At 39.1% G+C, this 15,000-nt stretch overlaps 1 protein-coding gene and 1 non-coding gene across 2 annotated transcripts in view; both read right to left on the bottom strand.

The window, feature by feature from the left end:
• bma (SCY1-like protein bma) overlaps positions 1-15,000 on the bottom strand; it is a 262,484-nt gene that overhangs the window by 1,637 nt on the left and 245,847 nt on the right. The window contains 1 exon segment of the mRNA XM_068394783.1: positions 10,680-10,937. Coding sequence (XP_068250884.1) covers positions 10,680-10,937 — 258 coding nt within the window.
• On the bottom strand, positions 14,755-14,844 carry TRNAI-UAU (transfer RNA isoleucine (anticodon UAU)). The gene is given in 2 exon segments: positions 14,755-14,790; positions 14,807-14,844. It is a non-coding gene; the product is annotated as a tRNA-Ile (tRNA).

Raw genomic sequence — 15,000 nt, 5'->3', positions numbered from 1 at the left:
ATTATTATTATTATTATTATTATTATTATTATTATTATTATTATTATTATTATTATTAGCTAAGCTATAACCCTAGTTGGAAAAGCAAGATGCTATAAGCCCAAGGGCTCCAACAGGGAATGATTCATCAAATATAAACATGGTAAAATTAGAGGAGCTGAACAGCTAGATAAAGAAAGACCAAAGGGGAGGAGGCAAAGTGGACGCTGGGTCTATCATAGACAGTCTAAGAAGGGACGTCTATAAGGACCTTCAGAGCTGAGTATGCGGTGTACAGTAAAAAGAGGATAGATAATAGTAGTAGTAGTAGTAGTAGTAGTAGTAGTAGTAGTAGTAGTAGTAGTAGTAGTAGTAGTAGTAGCAGCAGCTAAGCTACAACCTTAGTTGGAAAAGCAGGATGCTATAAGACCAAGGGCTACAACCGATACAGGGAATTTAAATTACCCCCCACCCCGGGTGTGAAATAACTGATTCTGAAATCTAAAAAACTATTTCCCTAAAGCAGTTCAACAGAAAGGTTTTCTTGTTATTCCTAAAGACCCGATCAATAGTAATATTTGTGCTTATTCAAATTATTACCATTATTACCGTTATTAGTGCTATCCCAGGATTATTATTATAATATTGCTTTATTCATGATCTATTATAATCAATTTCCTTAAGATGATGTTCATGCATTAAAGAAAGCACTATTCAACATGGTCCTTTGAATATATATAATTCATCTACTTAACCACTGGCTTATTACCATAGGTAAAGAAAACAATTTCTCAAAACACAAAATCAATTAACGTTAAAATGCAAGGGTAAAATCTGTAGGGTTATGTATCTGTAAAACATCAACTGAACATTCCATAAGTTACTTATTAAGAAAATTGACTGACCAATTACAATGAAATTAGATCTCAAGTAAGTTTTCTCCTGCATGACATTTCAGGGACATTATTAAAAGCATTGTCTATGAAGTTTACGAGTTTCACAAGAACTCAAACAGATAAGCACCATTGAACATACATCACTAAAAATTATGGGAGTCTCCTTTTTATGGTATCCTCTCTTAAGAGCTTTGGAGTCTATTATTCATCCTTCGCTTGTCCATATGACATTGAATTTCTCATTCGTAAAAAAAAAAAAATTTGAGCCTGATGTCAAAATATTTTTGCAGATCAAACTTTAAGTAGAATTCTGTTGTTGTAAAAATACTAACTTATTATACTTACTTTTTTATGTCACTATAACTTTGATTTAATTTTTAACTGTGGATGTGACTTTTCTATTTCAGATCATATCCGATTTACATATAAGGAATCCGTTGTTTTTATCACCAATTTCAACAAATGTTAAATAAAATTACTGTTTCGATGAGAACCAATTGGTTATCAATAAATATATCTGTAACTTTAATACTTAGTTTTGTCTTAATCGGATAAACGGATTTTGAGCGAAGCAAAAAATCTATTTTTGGGTGAGGTAGCCATGTCGTCCTGATGGAAGTTCCTAAAGGGTAGCTTCCTAGGGTATATTTGACTACAGTGATATTCCCAGAGAATTTTACCTTAAGGTATCCAGAATTCTAACTCCTGGAGCGAATATCCCTAAATAATCTCACAGGGATATCGCATAATATCAGAGGACGTATTCTTGACACGTCATATAGCTATCTTCACCCCGAACAGTATTAACGCTTCGAGGGGTTACAGTGACAAGAATCTGAAACGAGAATGAAAAGAGAGCCGCTCATAAGGCATCTCTCCTATTCCGTTTCCAGTGTGTATCTGATGAAGGCGGTAGCGCCATCTTTATTCCTTGTAGCGATATACGAGGTGCTACAGATACTGTATTATAGGGAGGGGTCAATAATCCCTTTTACAATAAAAGGAAGGGCGGGTCCATCAGGACGACATGGCTACCTCACCCAAAAATAGATTTTTCGCTTCGCTCAGAATCCGTTTTTTGGGCTCAGGCCATGTCGTCCTGAAGGAAGTTTACCAGAGCATTACTGTATCTGTGGATTCTCAATCGGTGCCGTACTCTCAAGAAAGTATTTTCCTGGTCTGTCTAGACCTAGAGACCTATGATGTTACCGTCATACATCATTTCATCTAAGCATGAACTATGTTAGTGCTTCCTACCCCCTACAGGGAAGAGTCGTACTAGACTCTGGAAAAAGTCTCGAGGAGTACATAAAAACTATGGATGACAAAATGACAAGCTTGTATAGTGGTCTCACCCTATATATTATAAAGCAAAGTTTGTATAAGAGTCACCAATGTCAGTATGAATTTGTGACACCTTCCCCCATGTGACTACTCTTATTAACTATTGGATAATGGTTGTATCCGCATAGGAACAAATTTTGCATCTCTGCCACTATCCCGTTAGGGAACCAAGTCCACCCTTCCAAGAAAGGGCTAAAGTGAGTGGACTTTTGCTTGAATCAGGGAACAATCTTAAAAGACATACCATGATAAAAACATCCTTATTTTAATCTTAATGCTCAGTACATTTCTAATAAAATGAGTGTGGGTGAATAAAACGCAGGGTTCACTATGAACTAGTTTATTAAAATTTAATAAACGTACATATCAGATCAACCTTTATAAAATTTATATAAAGTGGATAATATGCGTTAAAGCATAAAAAAAACAGTCAACAGAAAATATTGTTTCGTCTACCAGGAAACATATTTGCCACTTCAATTGAATTATTAATAATAATGATACATTCTGTTTACTGTTTATTTACACTAGCGTAAGAAACGCTTGGCACAAGTGTCCGTATTATGCTATAGTTCACTGACGTCAATGGAACAGTTCGTAAGGACGCTTTTGTGGCCCATTGCTCAGTGTGTAGTAACATACAGTAACCACACACGCACCCTCTTAATTAATCGTCCAAAATTAATTACACTGTTCCTCGCAGATTTAAAACAGAAGGTTAAAGAATTCTACCTGCTGCTACCATAGACCTCTTAAGTTGCTCCACTTGCTTCGCATAGTGCATACAGAACACCTTGGATGACTACCAGCCAGTATACGAACAAGGATGTTCAAAGTCCATATAATTAAAGAATTTTTATGGAAGAGGCAACTTTCCTCGGATCATGACTAACGGGTGTACTGTCTGGAACCGTTCTGCGAATAACACGGGTGATTTTCGCCCTTAGTATAGATAACTTTGAACCCAGGGTTTCTCTTCTGAACAGCTGTCCTCCCATAAAGTCTGAAGTTCTATGAAGATAGACCTTTAGGCACTCCACTGGACATAGAGATGCATCTTCCTTCAGAGGGCAGATTCTCTAGGGACCCCACCTGTTGGTGGGTAGCTTGTTCTTGGTAAGAAACATTAGGTCTGGAAATAGATTCAGTTCTCCCTCCAAGAACTGGGTTAGAAAGGTCGACCTGTAAGGCATATGGTATCTGTCTTGTCAAGGCAGACTTCAATAGAATTGTGTTGGCTGCTAAACCTTGCTCATGAAGGTGAATGAAGAATGATAAATAGGAATCTGTCGAGATTTCTTTTGGTTTCTTCGCCTTGACAAAGGATATCTGTTTCTTCCCTGAATCCTCATAATGTCTTCTGGTTTCCTCCAAAAGTCTAAACTGACTTTTAACATCGAATCTTTTTCTCATCGTTAAGCAGAGAAAATCATGAGATGTAGGTTCCGTGTTTTCTGTGATGAAGCGAAGACAGTCGACTTCTGTACTCGCTGAGACAGGGATGGATCCGGTAGCGGTACGAATTTTAGTCGTAGTTCCAATGCCAGAGGGAACCACACGCTATTTGGCCACTTGTTGGCCACTATTGCTGCTTTCCCTTTGAAGGATCTCAGCTTATCGAGGACCTTCAATAGGAGGTTGTGCGGAGGGAACAGATAAATACTGTACCATATGTTCCAGTCCAGGGACATAGCGTCCACTGCCTCCGCTAGCGGATCCTCGTATGGGGACACGTAATAATCTGTTTTCTTGTTGTCTTTCGTCGCAAAGAGGTCTATCTGCAGCGCTAGGACTTGACTCGAGATGAAGGAGAACGATCCTGCGTTAAGGGACCATTCTGACTCTATAGGTGTAAACCTGGATAGAGCGTCCGCTGTCACATTGCGGAACCCTTGAATGTGAACTGCTGACAGGTGCCATTTCTTCCTTTCCGCCAAGCGGAATATGGCCAACATCCCTTGGTTGATTTGAGGTGACCTCGACCCTTGTCCATTCAGGCATCTCACTATCACCTCGCTGTCTAGAACCAGTCTTATATGGGTCGAGTGGCGAGGAGAAACTTTCTTTAGTGTCAGAAGTACTGCCATGGCTTCTAGAAAGTTGATGTGAAATGACTTGAAAAGATTGGACCAAGCTCCTTGGACTCTCATCTGGTGAGAGTGACCTCCCCAGCCTTCCTCTGAAGCGTCTGTGTGGATAGTTACTGACGGGGGAGGAGGTTGAAGAAGTATTGATTTCTTCAATTGCTTGGCATTGGACCACGGCTTGAGAAGTGTTCGCAGTCGAGTCGGTAGTGGTCTTATTAGATCTCTTCGTGTGTTTGATGCGTATTTTCTCCAGACTCCTGTTGCATCCTTTAGCTGTGATCTTAGCACTGGATCTGTTATTGAAGCAAACTGTAGAGAGCCCAGCAGTCTCTCCTGTTTGCGTCTTGATATCCGGTTGGATTTCAATAGTCTCTTGACAGATCCTGCTATTTCTTTCCTCTTCTTACCAGGAATGGAAAGTCGACGTGACTCCAAATTCCAGTGGATTCCCAACCACTGAAATTTTTGAGCTGGAGAAAGTCGAGACTTTTTGATGTTGATCTTGAATCCCAGATGTTCCAGGAACTGGATCAGTATCTTAGAAGCTTGCATGCATTCTGTCCTGAATACTGCCCACACCAGCCAGTCGTCCAAGTAGACTTGTACTTGGACCCCCTTTAGACGTAATTGATGGACGGCTGCGTTCGCGAGCTTCATGAAAATCCTTGGGGCTATGTTTAGCCCGAAAGGCATGGCTCTGAAGGCGTAAAGTTTTCTATGTAACTTGAAGCCTAGGTAGGAGGAGAGGTGACGATTAACGTGCCAATAAGCTTCAGACAAGTCTATAGAGACAGTATATGCCCTACTGGGCAGTAGGGTCCTTATTTGTTGAAGCGTGAGCATTCTGAACTTGTAGTTCACTATGAACTTGTTGAGTGGCGACAAGTCTAGAATGACTCTGAGTTTTTCTGAGTCCTTCTTTGGAACACAAAACAGCCTTCCTTGGAATTTTATGGACTTAACTTTCCGGATTACTCTTTTGTCTAAGAGTTCTCGGACATATTCTTCCAGAACGGGGGTTGAGTGTTGGAAGAATTAAGGGTATTGAGGTGGAGGACTGCTCCAGCTCCAACCTAGTCCATTTTTAATAAGGCTGTGGACCCAGGGATCGAAGGTCCAGCGATCCCTAAATAGCTGTAGTCTCCCTCCTACTGGAAGTATCTAACTTCTGCTGTTGTGGACCTGAGGCCTTGCCTCCTTGACCGCGTCCTCCCCTGTATCCCCTTCCTCTTGAAGGGCGTCTAGACAAACCTCAGGCTGTTCCTCTAGCTCTCGAACGAAAGGAAGAAGTCTGCCTTTCGAAGGCTGGGTTAAAAACTGGCGACTGTGTTGCCACTTGTTGTGGTACCAGCTGGTACGTGGTTGGAGGTTGTGCCACTCTCTGAGGCACCGCGGTCACAGGAAGTTGTTGTTGTTGTTGCTGTTGGTAGGGTTTAGCCGGCCGAGAGGATGGCCAAGGCCTTTTTGCCTTCTTCTTGGGTTGGGGACCCTCATCTGGAGAAGACTCTCTCTTAAGATCTAAGCCCCACTTTTTGAGAAGGTTCCTATTCTCTGTGGCGGCCTTGTCTACTACTTCTTTAACCACTTCATTGGGAAAGAAGTCTTTACCCCAGATACGAGAGGAGATCAGTTTCCTCAGTTCGTGCCTCACCGCAGCCGAGGCGAACACGAATTCTCTACAGGCTCTCCTAGCTTTAATAAAGCTATAGAGATCCTTCGTAACTGTGGCCAGACGAGTTTTGGCCACTACCATGAACATGTCCTGGTTCTTGGGGTCACTTGCCATCGTTTCTAATGTCGTTTGCAACGACATCGATGCCGCAAGTCTTTCCTTTGTCTCTTGCTCTCTATGCAAGAGAACCTCCGACATTTCTGGTAGTTCGTCACCGAACTAACGTTCAGCAATATCAGTTTCCAGCTTCCCGACTGAGAAGGTAAGGTGTACGTTCTTCCAGTCTTCTTGGTCCAAGGGCAAGGTCAGAGATAATGGCTTGCACTCCTCCAAGGAGGGGCATGGTTTCCCTGCCTCCACCACCTTTAAGGCTGCCTTATATCCCTTTTCCAAGAAGGGAAAGACTCTGGAAGGAGAGGCCACAAAGGAGGGAAGCTTCTTACTCAAGGCGGGCACCTTTGAGTTAGTGAAGCCCCTCTCTTTCATCGAGCTCGCTAGTAACGCCTGAGCTTTACTATGGTAAAAAACTATGACCTCCTTCGGCTCCGTCTCCTCCTTTGAGGCTGACTCCTTCCTAAGACGGACATAGCAGTCCGGATAAGAATCCTTGTTGGGCCAAAATTCCACCTCTTCCAGGGGAATTGCTCCCAACTTTTCTGAGATCACGATCTTCCCGGTTGTCATTGGCATGTGTTCGGCATACCTCCAAGGATTGGTATCCGAGCACAAAGGAAGATCCTTCACGCTGAGCCGCTTCTGGAGCCCCCGTGATGCTGCAAGTCTGCGTATCTCCAGTTTCATTGCAGCTTCCTTCTCATCATTCTTCCTTTGAATTTGTTGGATCATCTCAACAATGGAAGAAAGAGTCCTTCGCAGTTCATCTGGGATAGCAGATGATGTAGAGGGAACAGGTTCTGGGTCCGGAACCGATGTAACCGACACCTCGTCAATTTCTTCCTCTTCTACTTGAGGAGCCTGGAACAGCTCCTCCTCCTGACTTTCTCCTAGAAGGTCCTTCTCAGTAAAATCCGACACCTCCGACATCTTATCGTCCAATTGGATGTCTTGAAGGGCAGCCGAGACTTCAGAATCTACCGGATTCTGGGCAGTTGGTATCTCCACCTGAGGCTGGGGGATGACTGCATCAGCCGATGCTTTAGGGAAAAGGTAGGCCCTCATCTTCTCATTTGGAAGGTAGGGGCCTGAGGTGTTTTTCTGAAAACCCCTCACCCAGGATCGTAACATTTCCCTGGCAACATCCCATGACTCCGTCGACTTAGGGTCGTCAAAAGCCTCGGTAATCAGGTTAGAACAAACTGTACAAACCTGAGGGTCCCAATACCGGAGATCACCTCTGGAGGCTGCGCATGCTGCGTGCCTCCTACAAAGTTGATGTCCACAGAAGTTCTTACTGCGGACATTACAGAACACACTCCCGCACTTCGGATGGTCCTCCTGTAAAGAGAAGAAAAATCCATGAGTATCAAGTGAAGGCTTTTCACTTATATTGAAACATTTAGCTTATATAGAAAAGCTATAAAAGAAAGAAGGAAAGACACATACTTGTATTTCCTGTCCAGTCAACTGCTGTAACCTCCCAAGATATTAAAACTAAGGTTAATTCTATTCTAGAATACCTTATGTAATTTCCTAAACGGAAATTTAAGGTGTAGTTCACACCCTGAAATAAAGTTTTAATATACGGGATAGAAAGAATACAGAAAGAACTCACTTTTTATATATTGTACAGTCTCAACAAAAGGCTGTACAAGATAACATTAAGTATGTTGAAGAACTTTAGTGTTATCACAAACTCTGTACTGCAGTTTTACTAATGCAGTGTGTACTACACTACAAATATAGTAATTACTGTACATCGCATGCTGTTTTGCCGGCCGGCATCTACCCCTGTATAGTTCAAAGATATACTACCTTTAACTAATAGGCGGCAGCCCACTGATTCTCAAATGTGTGCCGACCGGCAATCATTACCGGTCGACAGCTGAAAACACTAATACCCGGCTGCCGGCCACTAATCGTAGTGGCCAACAGATTCGGGATGTGTTTCCACTGCCGGCAGGCAAAGGTAGAAATACCCATGCCTGCCGGCAGTAGCTAAGAACCGGAGAAACTCCACCTGCCCGGCTGTCGGCTGTTAAGCCGGCAGCCGGGTTAGGGGTACAACACAATAGTCAGAGAAACAGTATGGATGTAAGGTTATGAGGCGGCATTGCCATACGACCTTCCATCCAGAAAGAGTGAACTTATGGAAGGGGAGAATGTAGCATTCAGGCTTCCAATAAATCCATAGCCTGCCGGGCTCTACCAGCAGACATGGAAGGGAGACCAAGGGAGGTCTGGGGTTCACTCTGCAAAGAACAAAGGGTCTCTGCCGGCCGACACGTAATTGCCAGCCGAAATTAGGACTGCGGCCAAAAGATAATAAAAGAAAGAGAGGTGGGGAAGGGATAAGGGTCCTATAAACTTCGTTCTAGCAAGAGACACACTCAGCAGTTAGGGAAGCTCATCCTAACCTAGAGTTGTCTATTAGGGAGGAAGACTGGCATTACTTGCTATCCTCTTCCCAACCAGAACAAAGTTAGGTGAAGTTATTTCGCTGGGCAACAGAGAAAAACTCATTCTCCAGCCCGAGAAAAACAACACAGGACAGTCTGCTAGGCCACTAGAGGAAGGAATCATCTCGTACAGAATCCTTCAGACGTGGACTAGGGAAGCAAAGCTTCCTGTATCCGGCCTTAACCTAGCAAAGGAGACTCATTCTCTATGCTAGGAAGAAGCAGACCACAAACTAAAAACTCTGATGTTCTGCCCTAACCCAATAAACCAGTCACTCTGGTTATCAGGTCAGGACAGACATATCCTAGAATAGTTATACCTGAATTATTATACAGATAGAACCGCTAGGATTAAGCCAAAGGATTACTCAGAGGGAGAGAGAGATTGAACTTAGCCTCCGGAGGAGAAAAGAACAATCGGTTATGTGCGAAAGTATACTACTGTACCTAGGTTACTAGCCTGGGTAAGGTGAGAATCAATTACCTAATTCACCGAAACTCTCTCGTATACAATCCTGGAAAGAACATTCAACAATATCTTACATGTATAAAATATTTGCCTAAAGCTTAAATAAAATAACACTCGGAAAAACTTATATCATGCATGAAAGTATTAGGGCCAGATGCCTAAGCTACTAAGCCTCGCGAAGGGCAAGATCGGTTACCTAAAACACCGAACTAAAAACTAACAGCATTATATAAGCATTCCTAGAGGAGCTAAATAGCTAGATTATTAAAGCAAAACAAACCGGGAACATCGCTCTAGCTAACTAAATGACCCATAAATAGCGAGCGATAGCATCCAGGATGCCTCCGGTAGGCAACAGCTCTAGTTTACGTTGATATCACTTTTAATTTAATACAAAACGACAAGAGCTTACATTTATACATAGTAAAGATAATACTTAACTTTCCAGAGGCAGAAGAGGCCGGAAAAGTCATCCAAATGTTGAATTAAATCCAAGATAACGAGAGAACACAAGGGAAAACACCGAGTACTAGAGCTACACAAAAAGGAATAAAGAGGGCGCTACCACCTTCATCAGATACACACTGGAAACGGAATAGGAGAGATGCCTTATGAGCGGCTCTCTTTTCACTCTCGTTTCAGATTCTTGTCACTGTAACCCCTCGAAGCGTTAATACTGTTCGGGGTGAAGATAGCTATGTGACGTGTCAAGAATACGTCCTCTGATGTTATGCGATATCCCTGTGAGATTATTTAGGGATATTCGCTCCAGGAGTTAGAATTCTGGATACCTTAAGGTAAAATTCTCTGGGAATATCACTGTAGTCAAATATACCCTAGGAAGCTACCCTTTAGGAACCTCCATCAGGACGACATGGCCTGAGCCCAAAAATACTACTAAAGTGAATGAAGGAACTACAATTAATGGGACTAAATTTTCAGAAAACAGTTGATAAATAATTTGTTTGTGTAAACCCATTATTAAGAGCAAAATGTTTAATCAAATTTTGAAAGAAATATGGACTCACTACTATAAATATTTTACCATCAGGATGAGAAGAGGGTTACAAAGCATTGTCAAAATTATAATCTCATATAAATTCAGCACACACCTAACGGAAACAAAACAATCACATTGCGTCAATAGAACTATGTTTCAATCCAGCTGAGGTGAGCAATCTATATCTACTATAAAAAAAAATAAACAGTATTAAACCACAGCTTGTGATTTTTACACAAGGGGGAAGAGGATGTGCCACCAACCATTTTTTCCCTCTTTACTCACTGGCGTGGTGGGACCAGTTATTCGGGCAGAGAAGCTTTCGGGGGGAAAACTATTGAACAGGGAGGGATTACATTATAGTGATCAGCACTTTCCAAAGTGTTCCCAGGTCGCACTATAACACTTTAAAAACTGGTTCGTCTCTATAGCTGCCCAGCAACCAAGTCAACTGTCTGATGGCCAGTGCTTACATATAGCCAAGCGAGCCTTGGCGTAAGCACTGAGCGATCAGGCAGTCGACTGGCTGCAGGGGCAGCCATAGAGACGAACCAGTATTCAAAGTGTAATAATGCCACCGGGTCTCGCAAACACCCGCGCCATGACTATGCTTATTCATATTTATATTCATGTGGATCTGAATTCATTATACTCACTGTACTCACCACGCCGGCTGACAACTGCTGGAGAAGGTTACCACTCGACGAGTTAGAGATGAGAGCAGACGGTCGGCGGTGGGACTTGTACGAACTAAGCGGATTCCCGATGGAGGCCGTGGATCCTCTTCGCGAGTCCTTCCCTCCTAAGGACAGGGAACTTATCGAACAGACGGACGGCCTCCGGGAGCCCAGGCCCGCCTGAGGCGGGGTTAGCAACATGGGCACGCTCTTGCTGGCGTTGCTTATGCTCGAATTCTGCGAACAGGAAAAAAATAATGTCTTGGCCTGATAATGTCAAGTTAAAACATAACAAGATCACAGATTTAATTATATCTATTTTCTGGAGTTGAAAACTTAAATTTATTTTCCATTTTTCTCTGAAGTGGAAAACCTTGAATTCAGAGCAAAGAGGAAATAACACTTTTTTCAATCAAAATTTATTCTGCAGTTCAGCAGCAAAGGCTACATTGATAGTGGAAAATGGATCTAGCTAAAAGAAAAAAAGATGATTGTTTTTACTCTAAGAAAATTGGGTGATAAAAATCCCTATGGGTTCTACTATTCTTTATGGACATTTGTAGCCTATTTGCTATCCTCCTTTCAGTTTTAAATTTTGCTATTGAGATTTTCGGGTACAAGACTAGATCACATGATATTTGATGAGCCACTGTACACAATTTACTAATTACATTCAACATTAAACACGTCTAACTACACATCTAACTACAATGAGCCCTATTTCGACAGATTTAGTTAAATCACAAAACTCTTGAAGAAATTCATTTTAAATAATACCAAAATATTTGTTTGCATATACATGTGCATATACACACACACGCACATACACACACGCATATATATATATATATATATATATATATATATATATATATACTGTATATATATGTGTGTATATATATGTATATATATATATATATATGTATATATAAATATATATAATGTGTGTGTATGTATATATATATATATATATATATATATATATATGTATATGTATGTATGTATATATATATATATATATATATATATATATATATATATATATATATATATACAGCATGTAAGATACTTACGTTTACCAAAACTAAAAGTGACAGAAATAACTATCATATTCCTCTTAGCTCTATATCACATATGCACCCAAAATTAGGATGTAAATTAGAATTAAAAGTCCTTACATACTATATATATATATATATATATATATATATATATATATATATATATGTATATATATATATATATATATATATATATATATATATATATATATATATAAATGTACACATGTAAATGCATACAGACGTGCAAGTCATGTGCTATAACAGATACATCACACATTATTGTCTGAACATTAGTTTACTTGATGCCATATATCCAGCCTCAACATTCAATAGCTCTATTCAAAACAATAGTAAAATACAGAAAAAAAAAAGTTTCACTAATAAAAAAAAGCCTTTAAACGAAGTCCACACTCATTCCTAGCTAAATACTTACAAAAATAATTACTACTTCTACAGACACTATTTTTCAAATAAAATATTCGTTTAGAATCACCTGAAAGCAGTTTTGTAATAATAATAATAATAATAATAATAATAATAATAATAGTAATAATAATAATAATAATAATAATAACGCGTTTTCATTTTGTGCCCACACAATTTGGTGTACAGTGAGCAACAAAGATGTACTGTACAAAACAAGGAAATACTGCTCACCACGTGCTCCGCATGCTAGCAAGACTGTCTATCAATCATTTAAGGTTTAAAGGGAAGTAATGGCGATAGATTTACCTTCAGGAAAGACTGGGACTTTGTCTGCATAGGAAAATGACAAAGAAATATACATTGAAGACATTTTGCACCCAAAGTACATCAATCAAGTCTTCTTCAAAAGAAAATAACACCTAAAGGCTTTATGTGCATAAGAAAATACCTTTATAAAACTAAACATTTCATTGCAAAGTCAACTGTTATTTGAAATTAACTAGCTAAAGACTGTCATAGTTTATGCCATTCTAAATGTTGGGTAAGAATTTTTGCCTACGTGTTTGGAAAATATTATTTTTCAGAGAAAATCCTTAAAGTTGTAAATTAAGTGATATTGAAGAACCGTTTCTCTATAAATTTCTGGATATAATTGCTCTGAAAAATATACTAACCTAAACACAGGTTCTGAAATATGTGGTTAATGTCCGTGGCATTGAAAGAAACTCACGAGTCTTCTGAAAGCACTGTAGACCAAATTTTATAATCAAGGGAAAATATATTAGGTAATAATTATATCTAGAAAATTGTTTTGTTAGTTGTTGTAGATGCATATTGTCTTGAACGGCACTGCTGTTGTAGTCTGAAAACTGTCAAAAATTGTATTGAAATTAAGTGATTGGTGGCTCCATAGTTGCATAATCCTCTTCAAATAAAAAGTAGATATTAGTTAAAATTAAAGAAAACACTGGGTCTATCTATATATCCATCTCTGAAATTGAACATATGTTAACAATTTCAAATGCCTGCGTTCTTAATTACCCTCATATCAAAAAGGAATTCTTATGATGGCCGGTACTTGGGATTTCAATTCTAATTTTATCTATTTCAAGTCTACTTTCATCCATACACCAAAAGTCGTGTCTACATTGTTTCACTGTGTTAAGAGATATTGGGAGATTATTTTTCTCATTTTACATAGCATTGTCATCATGTTTCTGGCTTCATTGTGATAACTAATTATTAGCTTTGTTAAAGCTAAAATTATATATATAAAAAAAGCAATTTTTTCCCTAACTCTTTCTTATGTATTACTAAATGAATTTTCCCATTCAGTTAACACCTAAATTACACACACACACACAAAAATCCAACAATATCATCAGTCATAATCAAAAAGCTATCAGCTCATGAACCAGTTTATCTTATTACACTAATAATGCGATTTTTTTTTTGATTAATCAAAAACAATTATTTCCAAAATATTGTAAAAAAAATTATATCCATTCATGATTTTTTTTTTTAAACCCATATTATCAGCAATGAGATTATTAGAGAGTTTCTTTATAATTCACAGATCGTGATGAAATATTTAATATATTTGATCAGCTTTGAGATCATCAGAACTATTTTGTTCATATCATCTATGGAATGAATATAGATGGATAAAATTTTGTGATTCTCCATTCTTTAAAAATATATGATAATTAGTAACTAAACTAACCTATAGTCTGTGAACCCTGCAATTTTTCGTATGATGTTATATCTACTGTGATAAAAATCTACCATCAAAATTATTCTAATATGAAATATTGCAGTCACAAATATTCATCTGTCATTGTAACTTCACAATTTCACTAAAACTTCATCATCATCATCATCTACGTCTATTAACGCAAAGGGGCTCGGTTGATTAACAGTCGTCTCTATCTTGAGCTTTTAAATCAATAATTCTCCATTCATCATCTCCTACTTCACGCTTCATAGACCTAAGCCATGTAGACCTTGGTCTTCCCACTCTTCTAGTGCCTTGTGGAGCCCGGTTGGAAATATGGTGAACTAATCTCTCTGGGGAAGAGCGAAAAGAATGCCCAAACCATCTCCATCTACCCCTCACCATATTTCATCCACATATGGCATTTGAGTAATCTCTCTTAAAGTTTCATTTCTAATCCTGTCCTGCTATATAACTCCCAATATTCTTCTGAGGGCTTTGTTCTCAAATCTACAAAATCTGTTGGATATTGTTTAATTATCATACCACGACTCATGTCCATACAGTCACACTGATCTCGCTAAACTGATATATAGCCTGATTTTTTTTCTTTTTGTAATTTCAGGCTATTTGTTTTCCTAATCTTATTTAACCTAGCCATTGTCTGATTTGTTTTTTTCAATCTTTCATCAAACTCCAATTCTAAAGACCCTGTATTAGAGATCATAATTCCTAAATATTTAAATGATTCTACCTCATTAATTTCTAATCCTGTCCTGCCATATAACTCCCACCATTCTAAGAACTGGGTTGTAGCTTAGCCAGTAATAATAATAATATAAAAAACTATTGCTCCAGGTGAGGCTCGAACTCACAACCCCGGCATGGCTCAGTGACTGTCATATAAGTACCGTGCGCTAACCGATTGCGCCACTGGAGCTATATTTGTACCCAATCAATCAATCACTAAGAACTAGATAAGATGCAAAGAAAATATTCTTTTCAGTCGTAACTGCAACGTCTGTAGGCCTTCAATGATAAGATAATCTGAAAGAAAGTTTCCAAATGAATGACTTGATTAAATAAAGTATTTTCT

The sequence above is a fragment of the Palaemon carinicauda genome, chromosome 20 (genome assembly GCF_036898095.1).
Source record: "Palaemon carinicauda isolate YSFRI2023 chromosome 20, ASM3689809v2, whole genome shotgun sequence".
In the NCBI taxonomy this organism is placed as follows: Eukaryota; Metazoa; Arthropoda; class Malacostraca; order Decapoda; family Palaemonidae; genus Palaemon; species Palaemon carinicauda.
This window is presented reverse-complemented; position numbering and strand designations above follow the sequence as displayed.